A 20,668-nucleotide genomic window follows, 5' to 3' on the forward strand; every position below is an offset into this window, starting at 1 on the left:
ATGCTATTCTTCCTTGCACATTTTTTCATTTACTTTCTGAGCATAGATTGTAGCTAACTACCATGTGTATAATGTGATATTATTTACTGGTGCATGTATGAATGTAGGACTATCTATCTATCTAGATAATAATAATAAACTGATAATAGGCCTCTGTTGAAAGATGATGCATAACCTCAAACTTTTATATTTTTTATATTATAGTCATTTTTATTTTTTCATATTTTTGTTTACAGTAGGCCATTTATTTGTAGGATTACCTCAATCTATATTACGACAGCTCCATCTAGTGTTCATCCGTTAGAACGTTCGGTTTCATTTGTCCCGCCCAGTCTCCAATTCTATTGGCTCAAGATCTTTTAACGTCGATCATGTTCTGCTTTCCCATTGGCTCGATGATGTGTCCATCACACCAGTTTACGTAAGCGTAACCAGCCACTACAAAGATGGAGGACGATAGCTCAGATTTGAGCAGACCACAAATTTACTTATTTGGTGAGCTCGCTTATTCTGATGAACCTAATATTGTAGGTCGCACAATCAGTTTTACTGCCATGTTATCATGCACAAATAGCCATTTAACATTTTTAGCTGGAGGAAGTTAGCTAAATAGCTGGCTAAACTGCCTGCCCCTTCTCGCGCCAATTCAGCTCTTTTGTTAGCTAGGTCGAGCAAGGCAGCGAGATGCATAGCTGTAGCAAAGAGTAAACCCCCGCATTTCAAACTGTTTAATGCATGTGTGTATGTTGTTCAAGATAAGTGCAAACATAGCGTTAGTTACACGTTGCACTTATCGTTTTCTCTAGGTTGTACCCTCAAATCGGACAAACGGGAGTTCAGAGTTGACGTACAAGACGATGATACGGAGCAACAGCTGTCACTCAAAGCAGTAAGGAAGACGCCTTCCATTGCATTCAGAATAACTATTCCTGCCAAACAATGCGGCTGTAACGCATGTTTCAAAGGGAAAGATCATAAGGGTTAAATATATGAAGCGTTAGTGTAAGTCATCCCTACTTGTGTTGCTACATCTGTCTGCCTCTCTGTCAATTCCAGTTTGCTTTACTGGCATGACATGTAAAGACATCCGTGTTGCCAAAGCATGTCACAGAAAATCGTGGACAAAGAAAACAATGGTTATTAAAATACAAATAACTATAGAACTATAACCATATATGCTATATAAGAGAACTATCTACAGTGAACATTAAAGAAATTCATCATCCAGTGTGCCCTATGTTCATGTGTTCAACCGGGCGGAAACCGACTTCTTCATAATATTTCTCTATCCTGTATTTATGCACATACTTCATATCCTGCACTTGCTTATTGCACTTTTGGTTAGACCTAAACGGCATTTCGTTGCCTTGTACTTGTACATGTGTAATGACAATAAAGTTGAATCTAATCTTATGCTCCTCAGATTTACATCCAGTCTGATTGTAAAAATACAGGGCAGGTCAAAATCCATATATGTTAATTTCATACAGTAAACGTTTTATACATTTTTTTTCATGTGCGTATTTCCTGTGGCAGGAGGTATTCTTGTTCTTCCCCGATAGAATATAATGTTTTTCATTACTAGGCAGGGTCATAAAGCCTGGAAAAGCTTTTTCAAACTTTGATAGATTTAATATTTTGGACGCATATAGTTATTGTCTTATATTTTGATGTCCAGGTGACAGTGGTTACAGAGATGTTCTTTTGGGGGTTTCCATGATTTCTTATAGCAAGATCTTTTGATCGGAATAGTTAGATAGTTATTATAGCTGCTGCTAATTATTATGTTTTATTTATTATTTTTTGATTTTTTATTAATCAATAACTCTTTAATCTATCAAATGTAAAACGTAATAAAAATTACCAGAGACCAAATGAATGTCTTAAATGTATTGTAAGAAACTTGTTAACCCTAAAATTAGTCTGGGCTCTAATTTTAACAGCTGAACTCTGAAAATGTTTTGGTACCTTTACTGGGAAAATGGCTTAAACAGCTAATATTTTATCATCCAATTAGTTAATCAACAGATTGTTTCAACACTTATAGTAATGAGATCATTATTAATCAGTCAAACTGGAACTGGAGTATTCAACTGGCCATTACCAGTCATTTCAGAAATTTAGACTCTTACTGAAGGCAATATCTTCCTAGAAAACTTGAATTTTCCTGGTGCATCAGGTCAGACAAAAGGTATCAGGAGCAACGTTAGCCTGATGATGCCAAGACATGGAGGTGGTGTTGTATAGAGTCAGCTGTGCTGCTTTTCCAGGTGTGTCTGGGAGCCGAGGCTGAGGATAAGTTCCACATGGTTGAAGTCGAGGGCCTCACTTATGATGGAAAAACGACCAAAGTGCCACTGGTTGTCCTGAAACCGTCCATCCTGCCCTCTGTGAGTGAACGCCATAACTGACAGGATTTTGTGAAGTATTTAAGGACTTACTCAATGATATATAAGTAAAGAAAATGCGTATCTATTAGGCAATATGTATAATCTATAATGTCTAGTTTTGTAATTTTCTTTTTTTTTTAGTAACAGTAAAAGTAAAGTGGCTTTCAGCCTCTTTCGTGCTTAATAAAATGACAAAAAACGAAAGGAAACTCATTCATACCGTGGATGGTAGAGAAATCTGTAGTGAAGAACATAAATGCAAATGGTATATTAACAATTATTAAATTGTTTATTTTGTTGCTATAATTGTCTTTTTCTTGTCCAGATGAGTTTAGGTGGATTTGAGATCACACCTCCAGTTACCTTCCGTCTCCAGTCCGGCTCTGGACCAGTTCACATCAGCGGGCAGCATTTTGTTAGTGAGTATTAATGCTAGGCTGCTAGGGCTACTATTGACTTTTTTTCTTCTAGAATTACAGACATACACATACAAATTATGACTCATGTTACAGTTCACCATTATTGAAATGAAGCGCTTACCTACTCCACACTGTCAAAAGTCAGTCAAAAGTAGCAAGTTAGCTCCACCTACCTTGACAGCCTCATTTTACAGACACATAAAACATACAGTAAAATGGTATGGACTGTACTTATATAGCGCCTTTCTAGTCTCAAAGCGCTGCAACTACATATCACATTCACCCCATTCACACACTGATGGCAGAACTGCTCATCAAAGTAACTAATCATTCACACACCGAAGGCACAGCCCTCGGGGTTCAGTGTCCAGCCCACATGTGGGCTGGGGGAAGCCGGGATCGAACCGACGACCTTCCGATTGGTGGCCACAGTCGCTAATCATATTTCATAAGCCTTTCATTTTAGGGTGAACCTGTTACTTTAAGACTTGCTTATGCAATTTGTTTTGGTGGGAAAGGACAAATGAATAACTGGAAAACAAGTTTTTTACTGTGACTAATCGTAAATGGTGATTTAAAAATAGCTTTGCTTCTAATACTACTACATTGATTCATAAGGAGATAAATTTTTGTCTTCCATTGTTAGAATTTTAGCATTTCACTGATTCACTGATAAGTATCACTCTCTGTTTCCAACAATGTTTAAAAGTCCATACAAGGGCTGTCCACGTAAATCTAAGTTAAACAGAATTCATCACTATGCAGTGCCAGTAACCAGTGTTTGCTTTGTAGGTGTGAAGGATTCAGAGGATGAAGAAGAGGAGAACAACAGCTCACCAGTGAAGAGGCCTGCAAGCCTGATGTCGGGGATGAAGCCTCCATTGGTATCCACCTCAGTGTGTTCTTTGAATTCATTTGGCTACAGAGCTGCCTTCAACTCTGAAGGAAAATTATCCCAAAGAAAGAGTTTTAATCTTAGTAAAATTGTGTTTTTGACCAAATGATGATTCATTTTCCTTGTAGAAAAAACTGAAGATGGATTCTGACAATGATGAAGACGACAGCGACGAGGATGATGAGTATGTTTTTGTAATTCAGAATTTTTTCAGTCATTGGGCATGCCTAAAAAATACCACATTTATCGGCCTAAAATTTTAGTTAGATGCACAAATAATATAACATTTTCATTCAGAGACAAGTCTGTCAGGTTGCTTAACGTTTCTTTCCCTCGTGTTTGTAGCGATGATGAAGATGATGACAGTGATGAAAATGATGTGAAGCCTCAGAAGAATGTTGGAAAAGAGCTCAAAAAAGTAAGCCTGGTCTGTTATTTGTTCATTTTATAAATAATATCAAAAATGTACTTGCAAAAAAATGTTGACAGTAGCTGCAGGATACTGTAGAGCAGAGGTTTTCAAGCTGTGAGGCGTACCTCCCCAGTGGGGCACACAGACATGTTACACATATTTTTAAATTCTTGACTTACGCGTTCCAATGATTATCTCATTCCAATGCCCAATATATTATCCTTTACATCAAATGCAGCACTATACTTGGGTTTCTTAGAAGCAAACAACACCCATTATTAAGAACTTGCAATATCACCAATCTATGACTTACATGACCCAGTGTGACCAACATGACATTAAATCTGAATTTATTGAAAATACAACATGCCATCCTAGAGCTTCTGTGTAGCAGTTTATTGATGCTCTCAGTTTGATTATTTACTCAGTTTGGTTCATCTGGGCAGGTGAACCAAGGTCAAACATTAATTTGTGGAGTAGATTCAATGTGTTTGAAGTGCTTCCAATCCCCTGTTGTCCACCAGGTGTCAGGGTAGCCAAGGGCTTGCCCTTTTTTGAGTAAAAGAAATTTCTCTGTGTTGCTGCAGTCTGCCCACTCCCCTTTTGTTTCTACCACATCATTTAAACTCCCACAGACTGTATCCTATAGTGGCATTTCATTTCAGCAGGCCCTTCCCATTCCTGCACTCACTGACCGTCCACCTTTTTGTATGAGACAAAACATGGAACTTTTTCATCCTGTTCGCTCATGTACCCACCTGTTTTCCACGAGTAAAACACAGGGTCTGTGTCGCGTAATGATTGGATTTCTCCTCTGTAATCTGCTTGAATTCTCACTGTCTCACCAAACACGACGGCACTATGTTATCCTATACATACACACACACGTGCATGCACACACACGTACACACATGCATGCAAACACACACTCACACTCAAAGGTATGTACACACACTGTAGACTGTACACTTAAATGTGTAAGTACACATGCATACTTGCAAAAATGCACACAGTCTGCAAACATTAATAACACATATATACAGTACATACGCAGAGAAGCACACACACACACACACACACACACACACACACACCAGTTATGGGAAACATCTTCCCCCATTTTTCTGTAACACTGCATATCTTTGTCCCTCTGTCATCCCACTGTTAATATGATTGCTCCTTTTTATCGTCTCTCATACCATTTCAGCTTTGCACCTGGCCTTTGCCTTTGAACACTTGTTTTGCGTGTTACCGCAATCATTTTCAAGTGTGTGGGTGCATGTGTGTATCTGCCTCATTTTTACATCGGTGTCTGTTTGTGATTTCCTTTTTTCTTTTTTTTTTAAAACACGCTATCCCAGTGCAAACTGTGCCAGGCAAAAGATCAAAGCAGGGCAGATGCGCATACCTGCGACGTGAGCGCCGATCCTTGCCTCAGGGTCAGATGACAGCTGAGCATTTCTGTCACCTGTTGATTTATTCTGTTGTCTTCTCGTCCAATTCCTCCACCTCATGCACCCCGTAACCCTCCCCTCCGTGACCTTAATCCTTTTCTTCACCCTTCTTGTCTTTAGCTCCATAGCTATACTGTCTCATTCTTTAATAATGAAAGCACAAAACTCTAGAAAGTACGGCTGGGAGCAATTATTATTTTTTTGACTGCTAACTAGTCAATAGGTCAATATACATTTTTTTCTTCTTTTTTTGGTATCAAACCTTGTTACTGTTAATTAAAATGTATTCGTAGCATTGTGTATGGAAATGTGGCATCAAATGCTTGGTCTGCTTCTTAATCTAGTTCACTTGTTCTTTGATCAGATATTTTTGATCTAAACAGGAAATCGGGAACATTGCTAAATTTAGACTGTCAGAGTTCTAGGATGGCTGCTTGTGTTAAACAACATTATTAAGTATTAAATAAGTATCTTTTCTGTTCCTGAAACTCATTACATGCTGACACCGGTATCGACAGATTTCCATGCCCTAATCAGACCTGGATTTTAGGTTCAGTTAAAATCGACACAGGCACACTTTCAGCTGAAAGTGATTTTTTGGTCACATGATTTTTATGTTTTTTGCCCTTTGTGAAGAGCAAACACGTTTATGGAGTAATTTTCAATTCTGATTTGGACCACATTGGATGCACATTGCCAGTGTTAGCATTAAGAACAAAACACAACCAATGTTAAGAAAAGGAAAAAGAAAATAGCTGAGTTAAGTTTTATTTGAGAAAACTCCTTTGTTTAGTCAAAAACTGGCAAAAAGACATGTAGTTTGTCTTTCAGACAAGCACTGGCTGCCTTTACACTACAGAAACCTTGCCAGGAACAGTTCTCTAGGAGCTCTGGTACTTTACCTGCATTTCATTTGAAGAAATCAACTTTGGCTCCTGGGTTACAGTACTTTGCTCCCCAGGTAGAACTTTCCGATGACCCAGAAACGTGGAATGGGAGTTTGCAGCGCTGAACATCTCAGACTGCTCCAGCACAAGCCTTGAGACTGCAAACAGTTATGTAGCTGACTTCCCAACTAGTCTAAAACATAACAAGATAAAGACACCAAGTGGGATTAAGAGAGTCAGTGAATGATTGAAACTTTATTTGCTAATTGTGTCAATGTGGTTATCTGCTAAAGGAGTCAAATAAGCAGATCTTCACTACGACAGAGACAGGTGTCTAACCTTTATGACAAATCTTTCTACTTCTGAACTTCTCCATTTTAATGTCTCCATCCAAACATCACATGAACACTTTCTAGACTTTTAGCGGTGTACTTCACTTTGTGGTAGAAGCAAAGTGATTTAAATCATTGTGTTATAATAAACACAGAAAGGACGGTGGCAGAAATCCAAGGAAATAACATCTCATGTAAAAATCTGACTTGCCGACTTCAAAATACCTATCAGGTATACCACTCAGGTGCATCTATGAAGGATTTTTGAAGAAAGCACAATGTTTCCCTACTTGATTGGGTTCTGTCCTTCGTGTATTAATATCCCTCTGATTTGGGGAAAAAAAAGCTTTGCAACCACACTGGAACAGCCTTACAGCATCTTGTATTATCAGGCATTGCTTTAGGAAATAACATGTGTAATTGCCTTGTAACAGTTATGTCAACACAGGCAATTACACTTCTAGCCCATTCCAAGGTGAATACCAGTGATTGCAAGGAAAGGGTTGGTGCTCAGGAAATGCAGGTACTTGCCTTGGCTATTACAAGGTAATTACACAGGTGACTGAGACCAATGGAAAACTGACAGGAAGGCCTCCAGTGTGGAGAAGAACAATGACAGGTTATTTGGGTACTAAGTATCTTATCAGTTACAAATTACCAAGTATGTCTAGTGCTTCCTCCGTAATTTCATAAAGCGCTGGTGCTTGAAGATAATTTCAGTTTTGGTTACATATCATCCCCGATTTAGTTGCAGTTATATTTTTAGTACAGCCTGCAGATGGACAAACCCAGTGTTGTGCAAGTTCACACTTCACAAGAGCTAGCTTAAAGCTCAGTTCACACAGATTAAAATGAACTAGTTCATAGTTCACAATTTTGAATTTTGAACTAAATTCACAGTACCAAAAAATGAACTAGTTCACAAATGTTCATTTCTTCCGTTTTTTTCTTTCCTTTTTCCAAAATTCTGTGAGTTTGACTTGGGTGGAGGAACTTTGCGGCTGTTGGCTCGTCTTACCCTTTAGTGATTTCTTGTGATTATCATTCACTCGCAGATATTTCCCAAGACTGGTCAGATGCTTCAGCTCGTTGTGTTGTTTCAAAAATCTGTGACCCATTAGATTCTGTGACCCATTCTGTGACCCAAAACACCGGCATGCCAGGTGCCATAAAACACAGTGCTTGAGCTCACATTCATTAGCAGCAAACAGATACGTTCAGTTCGCCGTTCACCAAAAACATGAGCATGTTCAATGAACAGTGCTCTTTGAGTGCATTCATGCACAAGACTGGACATACCTTTAGTCTGAGATACTTTAATTAATTAATTAATTCAAACCTTTATTTAAGCCTTGAAACTCATTGAGGTTTCCGTCATTTGCAATATGAGAATATTGAGATACAGAGAAATGCACAGTTAAACAAATCAAAAGAGGAGAAGACTCAGTGAAAACAATTGCACACTGAGGTGAAGTGGTTTGAAATCATCATCTTGAATTGTCCAGGGATAGGGATCTCCGGTAATGAATCTCAGGGCAGAATGATAACTTGAGTCTAGGGGTTTGAGAGTGGAAGCAGCAGCATGTCTGTGGATACTTAATCAGAAGAAACTATTAATTCATAACTTTAGGACTGCCACTACTACTTTGGCTTTTGAATGATGTTGTTATTATCCTTGTTGTGGAATGTACATATTTTTGTCTTCTTGTGTTAAAATGCTTTTTAAAATAATAAGTCTACGCGTGCAGCATTGACATTATTATGACCTTACAGATGGGAGAGAAAACACCTCATGGCAAAAGACTCTGAAGAAAATTAACCACAATTGCAAGCACTTCTACAAATGTGGTTCACATTATGTTACATGCCAATTATAATTTGTCAGCTATAAAAGAGGCTTGGCAATTAGCGCTTTGATATGGGAATTTTCAAAACAACATGACACAACTACCATAGCCCCAAAGAGGCTAAGTTTAATATCCAACATAATATATCAGGAAGAACAGTCTGAAAGTCACGCATTAAGAAAAAGGAACCACTCTCACAATTTGAAACTAATCAACAGGGATATTATAAATATATACAGTATGTAGGGGGTTGTTAAATATGATATTTTGCCAGCAATCTAAACTGAGCCACCTTTTGTAGCAGTGTTTGCAGTTGTCATTCAGTTACTGCAAAGTTAGTCACATTAGGCACTTTTTCAAGAAGTGTTGATAACATGTTCAGCTGCTTGTAACTTCAGAATGGTGCCCCCTGCTGTCATCTCACTTTTGGTTTTGTGTACTGTGATTAACTGTGATGTATGATCAATTTAGTATGCATTCTCTGAGCTTTTTGTACAAAGAGTGTTCTGCTTGTTTTCTTATTATCTCTTTTTTTTACAGATTTTATTAGCGTTTCAGTAAAGTAGACCGGTAAATTGAGCTGGTTAAAGCCCACATGTTTCCTAAAAACGTAGGGATGTCATACTGGGGATGTCTTATTTATACATTTTGGCTGTGTTTATTTGCTTTCTCAGAGCCCAGCATCAACACCAAAAAAGCCCAACAAGACTCCAGTGAAACAAAACGGCCCTGCAGAAAAACCATCAGGATCAGCAGTCAAACAACAGATTAAGGTAGGAAAGGCTGCATCACCTGCTCAGCTTTGTTTACTTGTGGTTGGCTCGTGGATATTTAATTCATTGGTTGACAGCATTTATACCATTATAAAGGGGTCCGCTAATAGGGTCAACTAAGAGCCAGTTTATTCAGTACTGTTTATTGGAAGGACAACGTAGGTTTACAGGTGCAATGAAGACAAACCTGTTTTTTTTTTTGTTTTTTTTTTAGATTTAAACAAAATAATGGGATGTTTAGCCACACATACAACCAATGAGTGATATATCAAAACTCATCTCATATCCATAAATATAGAGAAAACAAAAAATGAGAACATCTATATTGCACCCCTCCCTATAAAATTCCCCTCTTACCCCCCATCCTAGACCATTTTCTTTTCTTTTTTGTTTATATTATTAAAATATTTGTTTGGAAATAATATAGCTAGATGTATGTAGAAGGCCAGGACATTATCCGCTAGACTATAATCAAAGCCAGCAGCTCTATTTCTAATGAAAGACATAATGTCACTCTCAAAAGAAAGCAAAGAATGGTGGATAATGAAAATGGGAGTTTTAAAGAAGAATAGACAAAGAAGAAGTTAAGTAGTTAGAAATCATTATGAATCAAGTTTGATAGATATGGTGTTATGTAACGTATTGTGTCACAACATGCAGAAAAGAACTATCCACAGAATAAAACAGTGGAGAGCAACAAATTTAAAACCTCCTTCTTTGCAAACAGACACGGATCTCCCGCTACTTCCAGTATGTCTGAAGTCAAAACATGAAAAGGCCTGTAAGCAAAACACATTACACAATCAGGGCTTCAGACTGCGATCATTTAGTTGCATTTTGCGACCATTTTTGGAAACAGTGCTACCAAATTTTATAACTAGGAGCACCAGTGCGACTTGCAAATATTCCCCGTTTTTGTTTTGTTTTTTAAAATCATCATTGTATATCGTGTGAAACACCACAGGGAGCGAGAATTGGTGTGTGTTTGTGTGTATTACTCATGTTGTGGGGACATAAATCTCTTTGCACAGTCACATTGTGGGGACCTGCCTTCCTGGTGTGTGTGTGTGTGTGCGCGAAAGAAAACAAGAGCGAGAGAGACGCGTTGTCGGCCAACTTTGATTATGCACCAGCCCACATCCTCCTCCAATACCAGTTCAACTGTTAGTCAAGGTTTTGCAGCTGAAGCCGTAAGACAGAAGACAACAGGGATAAGATAAGCAAGGTTTGGGTTTGGTTAGTTGGCTATTTAGCTATATCGGGTGCCTTTTGTTGATGTCCACATGTGACATGTTCAACTTTTCATAAAGTCGATGGGCCCGTCAGTGTCACTTTTCGTGAACCGACCAATCACAGCCTGGATGGGGCGGGACATTATAAACTGCTGTATTGTCCAACTATACTAACATTATATAATTATTATATTTATATAATACTGACATTATACTATTATATTAACATTATACTATTTATTTAATGTTATAATATTATACTAATACACTAATTTATACTAGTTACTCATCCAGGTTTTGGATAGTGCATCTGCAGTGGACAGTAGATTTAGCCAGAGCCAGAATGCCAGTGCCATTGTGCTAATATGTGCTCCTTCTAGCCAGCCACCTTTCCCTTGTTATATTTTACATCTATTTTTAAGTTATAGTTATAAATATTGTTCATTAATCTTGTCTAGGCTACATGAAGTGTGGCATGGGTTGTGTGGGTGGTGGTGTATTGCCGGGTTATATTTATTACTAAAGCATTTATCAGTAATACAGTTAAGATGGAAAAAGTATGAATGTGTTGCGTTCCATGTCGATTTAAGTGGTGTTCTTGAAGTTTGTGCTGGTGCTCCTAAAATTTTCAGTAGGGAGCACTAGTGCTACTAGTGGAAAAAGTTAGTCTGAAGCCCTGGACAATGTACTGCACTTAAAAAAAGAAACATAAAAAACGCTCTACAAATAACTTTATTATTTTGTGTTAAGTTGTTTCTGCTCAAACCTGAGCCTGTGAAGAGACAAAGTGTCTATGACCATGGGTAGTTGTCTGCATTTATTGGCATTCACAACTAAAACAAAAAAAGAAAAACACTTGGAGAGCCTTCCCATTCCGCCGCCAAGGAATGTGATAAATGCACATTGCAATTAGCTCAACCTGATAGTTAATTTCTTGGATGGAATGTCTTGGACAGCCACCTCTCAAAATCCAAAGCTTGAACTCTGCCTCTCTTTAAGCAAACACACCTGACCTCTAAACGGGTTTCCTGGGGCAAGGTTTAAACCCACGACCCCTTGGCCTGACCCCGCCGTCTTGTGTTGCAGCCACCTTTGATGCCCCCCAACCCCCTGTAGCACACATACACATCAGGGAATACGAATTTGCAAGCTTCTCTGCAAGTTTACAAATTTCACAAAGCATGTTACTGTGATAAAAATGACTTGGACAGAAACTCAGTTTAGATAAGGCTTTTTGCGTTAACATGCAAGTGCTGGCTGCTTGTAGGCTAAAACATGGCTTATGCTAAAGGCACACCATCTTACACACCCAGTGTACATAAGAGCATTGTCATTTCTTGTCTGACGTTTTAAAAGAAACTTTTTTTCATGTTAAATACTGAGCCTTGGGATTGCTAAATTCCTGAGGCGAGAAAGCGATTCCCCCCAGGGCTAGCGCTCTTGGTGTGTGGGAGAGTGCAGCTAATTCTGTAGTGGCCGTTGTCCAGACATAACACAGTGGCTCTTGAAATGCTCTGGGGGATTAGCCGATGGGCAGCTGAACTGCCGAAACCATCCCGCCAGTTTAACTTTCTGGCCCGTGGAGCTTCAACTGCCCCCATCCCCTCTCCACTTATGCACAACAACTGTTCCCTCTCTACAACCTTTTCACACCCCTCACTTCCTGGACACACCTTCTCCCAATTGCTCTCATTACCAGCGTTTGATGTCTGGTGCAGCTTGCGCTTCCAGATGCCCCTGAGGAGCGAGGAAGCGGGCGTGGATGTCTGTTTTTTCTTTACTAAATGCAGGTGACTGGTCATTAGATTGGCTTGTCAGATCTGTTGCCAGTACCGCAGTTCTCACCTCTCACAGCCCAGCATGTAGCTGCACCTTCTTGTGTAACAGGCTTGACATGAGAACGAGCTAACTCGAGTTGTGCTGATCTGAAGTAACTTTATCTTGCAGCTGGTGTCTTTTGATTGATGTGTTTGGAGAAGTTGATGCCTTCAAGCACACGTCACAGTCGTAAAGTTGTTAACCACTCAGGCTTATCCCAAAAGGGTGTGAGTCATTGTTTTAGTGACTGATTGACATGTGTTATAGCAGGTGCCTATCTTGTTAGCGCTTATTTACTTTTCCCGTGAGTGTAAGGATGTTGACTTCTAACTATGACCCTACCGACTGGACCTGTTGTGCATGAAAAATGTCCAAAAGACCAGCCCCTTTACTTGCATATACAAGTCATAGGATTAGAGTCACAGTTCCCAGTGACCTGACGTTTTCCCCAGACAAGGGCCTCCAAGACTCTCATTCCACCAAAATGACAATTACCATCCCCAGACAGACCTGATGAGAAAAGGTGTCACAACCATGTGTTTGTGCCGGATTGAAGACAAGCGATTGCATCAAATGATAGCATGCTTGTGATTAAGTTCCATGTCTCGTGGCATCTGTAATCACTGTCTGGCCCAGATGAAAAAGCTTGCTGGCTTTGTGTGTTTATCAGCTGTTTCAGGTCCACAGCTGTCCTTTGGAAGTAGAGAGCTGCCCATAAATAATAAATAGGCCTACGTAGTGCATTTCTCTGGCTAGGAGCCAGCAGCATATGTGCTCTTTTTTACTGGTGTGGTATGTGTGCGTCAAGGTTTTCTTCATTTTATACCTTTTGATCTGTGCTATAAAATGCAGATCTCTTGGGGACAGGGACAGATAATTGAATTTTTCAAACTATACAGAGAATTTATTTTCTCAAGATCATTCCACCTGTTTTTAACCATTTTAAGTCTTACCCTGGTTTTAAAAGCCAGAAGTTGCTAAAGGTGTGAAGTATCAAGTAGTAACACATGGCATTTATTGATTGCTTTTATCCACAGAACCTTACCATTAGGGTTGGGTATGGAGAACTAGCTCTGACTTTGAACCAGTTCCAAATGTTTAATAAGTGGGAAATTGTCAAAGTTCCCATGAAACAGAAAGCAGAATGCTATTTTATTTACGTGTTTCCTGTAAAAACACGAAGCTAGGGAGAGACTTGTCACTTACCACTGAATGTGCCCCCCCCACCCCTTGTCATGCAGACTTCTTGCGGACTAGGAGCTTACAGTGAGTGAACCCGGCCGGGACCGAACACAGTCTCAGAGTCTAACAGAGGCCAGTTTGACAACAGGGAATACAGTACAGAGGTGGTTTCTTGCCGGTTTTTGCTCTTGGCCTCCCCGGGGCTGAGTCAGCTAATAGAACCGCTAGCTACATGGCTAACTAGCTAATGACAGCTACAGTTAGCAGTTTAGCAAAAAGTAAAGCTATCTGTCCATCAAGAAACTCTGTAAATCACCTCGGTAACATTACTGTATTCCCTGTCGTCAAACTGGCCTCTCAGAGACCCCGGCCCAGCCCTGTTCACTGGGAGGCTGCTGTGCGGGCTTCCGTGCCCCGAGTTCCCAGTCCAGGCAGAGTCAAATAATATGACCGCTAGCTGTACAGCTAACTAGATAACGGCAGCTAGTTATCAGCAGTTGGTAAAGCTATCTGTCCATCAGGAAACTCCGTAAATCATCGAGAGTTGAGGCAGAGCAGCCTGAGGACATCAGAGGGAAAACCAGAAAATATTTTCTCTTTATAAAATATGATCCAGTTTCACCCAAATCATACTGGGGTATGGGTGACATATAGCGCAAGACATATATAAAAACACTTAAACATCGATTTTTATTTCGAATCATGCTTTTTGATTCTACTTATCCATTCCTTAATGCAAAATCTTTAGCTACTGCACTTCCGCCTACATTTTGGTTATCAAGGCTCCTGAACATGTACTCTGGCATACTGTACAAGTCTACATTGTGGCAGACTGGAGCTGTACAAGTGTGGTTAAACTGCACATTAAACATAAGCAAACATTCAGCTTTTGCATGACAAGGTATAGCATATCTATTTTTCTTTATTTGTTTATATTAATCAAAACAGATCACACAATACTAGGCTATTTATGAGAAATCAGTGTGTATGGCAGCCTAAAACTGCTGAAAATAAACACAGTTTTTGCTTCCAACCTATTATGGTTTAATTTCTGACTCAAGTAATATGACATCGTGATTAAAACCAGTAAGTAGAAATATGAATCAAAATTGCTAAAATCTGACACAAAAAAATGATAACCAAATGAAATTACAACCAAACAGAAAACAATTTTCCATTTGCTTGCTGTTTTTTGACTCACAGGGTAAATAGTTGCTTTATACATGGCTTCTCTCTTCTTTCACATGTGTCTCTGGCTATCAATGAAACCCTGCAATTTCACTGGATTCCACACTGACTTTACATGTAGGGACAAGCTCTGTGGCTTGTGTAACATGCAGTCACAGAGTATGGTGTGTGTGTGTTGTAGTTGTGTCACATTTATACACTTCTAATCTAGGACCTCTGGGGCCTCGACTGCCAAGGTCTGGATACACCCGTAGTTCAGTAATCATGCTGCTCTCACCTTCACAAACACAGGGGACTCTTTGTGTGTTGAAATAGCACCTATAATGTCACCAAAACGTTGAACAGAAAAAATCTCATCATTAATTTGATGTCAGTTTAATTTTTATTGAGAAACAAGCACAAGAACATTATTTGGACTTAGACTTTTTTTCTTTTGTTCAGTTGTTGGGATTTGCCATCAAGGGAAAAAGACATTTGGCAAACAACCTCTATTGCTCATTGAAGAGTTGGGGCTTGCCCTCTCCTGCTTGCAAACAATAAAAACATAATTTGTACCTGATGTATTTGTTAAAAAAAAGATGGTGTAATTATACTAGAATTCGTTGTCCTTTCTGTTGCTTTTATCCTCTTCCAGCTGGTTCCTTACGCCAAGCCTGTAAACACAGGCCCAGACAAAATGGGTCACGATAGGGCTGTAGCCCAGACTGGCCTGTTGGTCAGCAAATGGATTCATCACCAATAAGTTAGAATTAGCAATTTTGTGTTGAGTTCAAATGAGAACACAGACAAATAAAAGTTAATAGCAAGAGTTGAACCTGAGTAAAAGAAAAAATATTGTGGCCCTAATATGAAGTTATCTTTTTATTTACAACTCTATAAACGTCTCTCTATTTGACATATCAATCAGTTTTTCTTATCTAGCTGATATATTTTTTCAAGACACCTGCCCCAGCAAAAGACAAACCCCAGGCTGGCCCATCTAAATCTCCCTCTCTGCCTGAGATTAAGAGCAAGTTGTCAACCGCAGCCAAGGAGGTAAGCCTGTCATCCTCTTTTGCAAATTACTGCTCTTAATTGAATGTCTGACGCATGGTTAAGCTGATGATTTAATGGCCTTTTTTCATCAGGGAAAACCACTACCGAAGACAGAGCAGAAGTTTGAAAATTTCGTGAGGAGTTCTTTTAAAATCTCAGACAAAAAAGTAAGTAATCGTGAGTCATTTGATATATTATGTATATATTTATTGCACATGGTTTTGAGAGCCCTGGTTATGAGGCATCTGAGATTGGTCTTTGTTTATTTCTAAGTCTAAAGTTTTTATATTTTCAGCTCTTACACCACATGTGCAATTTATCTCAATTTCCTGCTTTCTTGCTTTTGCAATCTAATCTCTCATAAACACTTAGCCATGGGGAGTTTTTTGGTTTCTAGAAATGTTTCAGTTGGTGGGTATTTGTTGTCATGGGCACATTTACTTCAACCTTCATTTCAGCTTTAAGTGCTTTTTGCCATGATAGATACCCAGGAATGCATTATTGTTCCTCACACTGTCCTCATACCTTACACTGTCCATTATGCCTCAAATGTCTCTCCAGCACAGTGTGTTCTCTGTGAATTATATTCATTTTGTGTCAGCGGGCTCTTTCGAGATGGAATGGGAGTACACCTGCCAAGGAAAACTCTTTCTCAGTGATTTACTGGAGTGTGTGTCTTTTGTAGCCTTAATGAAGGGACTGGTGGTATGTGGATGGTACCAGTCTCTTTCACATTCAAGGCCTTTGACCAACCCAAAAAAGGGTTTTTATAAATGCAGTACTTAAATCTTTTCTAATGCTGCTTGTCATTTCAGAAGAAAAACAACAGCCCCTGCACATTGTTTTGCTGAGCATGAATTAATCACCCAGAAAGCTTTAGATTATCCCCACCGACTAAATGATTCTAGGCAATGTGTCCAATAGTAAAGCTGCGTTTTCTGTAGCGAAGCATCTGTATGGCGATCACTTGAAAAAGGCTATTTGAACATTCATTTGTGATTGCATTGCAGTGTTAAAATGTTAACTGTACAGTTATGAGAGCAGGTGAAAGCGCTTTAGACCAGCATGAGGGCCAGTTGGACAAGGAAGGAGTGGGGGTGGAGTTGGGTCGGGGAGAGCTTGTTGATCCCAGTGTGTAGAAACATCTGTGGAAGTGCTTTGGTTTCATCGGCCAAGGCTGAGATCTGTCAGACCTGGAGCACCTAGTCATATACTCTGGTATGTACTGTTGCCCCCACCCAACCCCTCATCGTTTCCCAACAGCCCCATCTAAATTCAGCATTCCCACAGGCGAGACGCACAAAAGCATGTTGTACTAAAAGTGAGTCATGTGTCTGTCTCATGCTGTATAGCACTTCATTTGGTTGATATATAATTTCTCTCTCTTTCTTTCTTCTATTCTGTTGTTATCCCTTTCTCCCATCTCTGTACCTTCCTCAGGTGGTCAAGGACCTTTGGAGTTTTGTACAAACTTTGAAGATTGAGAAGAAGTAACACTTGTACTTTGAAGCATTTGTATGTTTTGCATCCTGCAAGACATTTAAAGGTACAGTCTGCGAGATTTCCTACTTGGCCATATTATGTCATCAGTGCTAATTATGAGTTGGAGTGAACAGAAGGACTGAGAATGGGTAAAGCCATTACTGATTCAGGTGTCATCGTTTTTTTAGATGCGAAGCACCTCCTTGAGCTAGTTCGTAATTCACTCACAAAGTCACTCATTCACTTTTAGCAGAAGGGGTAGCTGTCCCCTTCATCACATTCTATATAGGGAAGGAAAGTAATAGTACTAACAATTACGACCTGCAGATGTCTATGTTTCCATCCTACAGGAAAGAAATAGCTTCTGCAATTTTAACACTTGCGCCACCTGCAGGCAATAAATGTTGCACCTGCAGATTTTTATAGCTGCAGTAAATAACAGATATGTAAATAATTAGGTCACAACAAATTTTATAATTCAAGTATTCAGAGCCAAAGACAAGACAGATCCTAGTCAAGTTAGTCATTGATAATCTTTTTTTTTTTTTTTGGACTCTAGGTCCTAAACACCCCCTTCAATTTTTGATGCTACAACAAGGAGTCGTCAAAGACAAACATTTTCAAATCCTACACACGAGGGCTCTTAGAAGTAAAATAAATCGTCAAACAGCGGCTGTAAAAATGAAAGCAACTGCAGGTGGTTTAACTGTCAAATTAAAGAAGCTATTCCTTTCCTTGCCTGTAGAAGGTGAGATTGGCATACCTGCATCTTACTTTTTTCACATGTAGTTTTTGCATTGGAGCTGCAGGTGTGAAACTGCTCGTGATGCAGCTCTGCAATTTGATGATATTGGCTGAGCCTGGTTTCAGGTGCTTCGCATCCATAACACTGTGTGTCCTTGTTAAGTCAACAATGCAATAGGAGATATTGCAGAATGTGCCTTTAAATATCTCTACTGTAAACTAAGATACATCAAGAGTCCCAATTTATGTGAATTTGAGCAGTATATACAAGGATGCTTAAGACAGCTGATACAGGGGGGACAGTGACAATATATTTTTTCATCCAAGTGTTGTTTTGTTATTTTAGGTTCGGTCTGGCTTTATGAAGCATTTTTTACTTGCGAAACATGCTTACAGATTGTACTATGGATTTGTTTGGCATAATTACTCTATACATATTGTACAGAAATTCATCAGCATATGTTGAGATAACAGTTTTTTAAATTGTGTCACTCAGTTTGCAAGAGTTACTTGCAAACTGAAAATCAGCAAAAAGATTAAACTGTTAAAAAAAAGATTGCAATCTAGAAACGGTAAGAACCATACAGTATATCTACATGGATGTGTGCAGTTTTAACTTGCTTGTTACATATCTTTACCAGTTAATCTCTTGAGTTAAAAAGAAATGTTTCATCCTGTGTTTTTACCAGGAACACACCTGACATTTCTAGATGAGAGCAGTTTCATTCTTTGTTTTTTTTTAATACTTTCAATACAAATGTAGGTGAATTTATATTAGGGTAATCAACTTGCAGAACCTGCGCATTTTACAAAGCTGCTGACTGTACCTGTTTCAGAAGGCATTTTTGGAGTGTGAATTCATATCAAATCCATTAACATCTGTGATAACCTGATAGCATATTCATTACAGTGATTATAGCCAACAATCATCTGTACCAAAAATGTTCATAAGAGCAGTACACAAAGAATACTCAAGAGTATTATGAGCTCTATAAAACCAACACAGATGCCCCGACTATAATGTTTTTCTATAATATACATTATATACAAAAAGTTAAAAACAAGGCAAATAGATTAGCTAGCTCCAGGGCTATATTTACGACGTGGCACTAACACTGTTTTCAATATATTTCAGTGTTCTCTAATGCACTAAAAACAGATTACAAGCCTATGATTTACACAGCTTATTTTATTTATGACAACATAATGATGAGGTATATATCACATCACAGTAACATGGCGTCACCTTTACAGAAACCCCATAAAGAACTCAACCCCATAATTGTTTGCACTCTTGAATATCAGTGCTCTGATGACAATAAGCATACACTTGCTCTGCTTATAACGTGTTTATGATCCTGTATAATGCCTTTTACAAGCCAAATGTTGGCAGATTAATACCATCTTTAACCAATCAAATTGCTTGGTTCAACCTGTTGTCTGTAAAGGTAATTTACTTAAATATTACATTTTGAATATCTGTAATGTCCTCTTTGTAGCGAGGTTTCAGTAGGAGCAGGTTGCCATCACTAGGATTTATTTTTGACTTGCGTATGAGTTCGTGACGGAGTCTTTCCTTACTGATTTTTTAATGCTCCCCTTAATTAACTTTTTTTTGTAAATAAGTCTCTTGCTTTTATTTAGAAATACGGCAGCTGAACAATTATATTTTTAAGTGTGTGCTTAATCCGCCCTTGCTAATAGCTGGTTTTGCAGCTTGGATCTGTTTTGATCTTTATTTGAAATGTTGTGTTCTAGTTTCGTATAGAAGTGTTTTCTGTTGAGTATAAAACCCCTTTTAAAATGTTGGAAATACTGTCCTGTTTTTGTTAACTTTTCATTTTAGCCTTACTGTTTGGTTGTCCTGCTATGATTCTGTACGGAGTAATTAAGCCAGTACCTAAATATGTCCAAGTGGGAAAAAAAGAGATTGTGATCTTTGTTGATAACCTGATGTAAGGTTTAGGGCTCATTATTTTTAATCATTTTTTAATAACAAAAATGTGGTTGAAATTTGGTTTTCAAAAATACAATTTGCAACAAACACTGTAGTTTTGCTCTTTACAATGCTGCTAGCATGGTAAAACATTAAGTTTAGAACAGCATTATAATGTCATTACGTTTTCTGGATTTTGAGTAGTAGTAAATATCTACCATTGTATCCAATTTAAGTAGTTCTGAGATTTATCTGTGATCAGTCCAATGACCCCCTCTGTATCCCCCCCCTAATAATATTGCTTTGTTTCTGTGACCTGAAATACCTACTGTAAAACATCAATATGTGGTGAGTGGCATCTTAAGTTTGAATTGACAAGAAACAAAGCTCGTACATAATTGCTGCATATGTCAATGCAAATTAAATTGCAATACACTGTATTGGAGTCAAATCTGAATTGGTATGAGTAGATGACGGTTGGGCTGACTCTGTGTTGAAAGAAAGTGCATTTTGTCCATTTAGTCAAACTTTATTGATAAGTTCCTGCATGACTGCTGATGGTGGATATTCATTCATTCATGGTTTGTTGAGATGAACATATCCATCCTTTTTTTTTATCCTACCTGTAACATTTACCTGAAT

The 20,668-nt window shown here is 38.7% G+C and overlaps 1 protein-coding gene across 4 annotated transcripts in view; it reads left to right on the forward strand.

The window, feature by feature from the left end:
- Nucleotides 1-370: 370 nt before the first annotated feature.
- The window catches only part of npm1b (nucleophosmin 1b), a 20,316-nt gene continuing 18 nt past the window's right edge, over nt 371-20,668 (forward strand). Inside the window, exons 1-11 of one of the 4 annotated variants that reach the window (XM_044204805.1) lie at nt 371-495; nt 807-889; nt 2,271-2,390; nt 2,716-2,809; nt 3,602-3,705; nt 3,833-3,888; nt 4,050-4,122; nt 9,311-9,409; nt 15,751-15,864; nt 15,957-16,031; nt 17,305-20,668. The exon at nt 17,305-20,668 is cut by the window's right edge and continues 18 nt beyond it. In XM_044204805.1, coding sequence (XP_044060740.1) covers nt 447-495; nt 807-889; nt 2,271-2,390; nt 2,716-2,809; nt 3,602-3,705; nt 3,833-3,888; nt 4,050-4,122; nt 9,311-9,409; nt 15,751-15,864; nt 15,957-16,031; nt 17,305-17,358 — 921 coding nt within the window. In that variant the 5' untranslated portion in view covers nt 371-446 and the 3' untranslated portion in view covers nt 17,359-20,668. The remainder of the gene's footprint in view (nt 496-806; nt 890-2,270; nt 2,391-2,715; nt 2,810-3,601; nt 3,706-3,832; nt 3,889-4,049; nt 4,123-9,310; nt 9,410-15,750; nt 15,865-15,956; nt 16,032-17,304) is intronic. The other 3 variants (XM_044204807.1, XM_044204806.1, XM_044204808.1) reach the window with 3 other exon arrangements.

The sequence above is a fragment of the Siniperca chuatsi genome, linkage group LG8 (genome assembly GCF_020085105.1).
Source record: "Siniperca chuatsi isolate FFG_IHB_CAS linkage group LG8, ASM2008510v1, whole genome shotgun sequence".
NCBI classification, from domain to species: Eukaryota; Metazoa; Chordata; class Actinopteri; order Centrarchiformes; family Sinipercidae; genus Siniperca; species Siniperca chuatsi.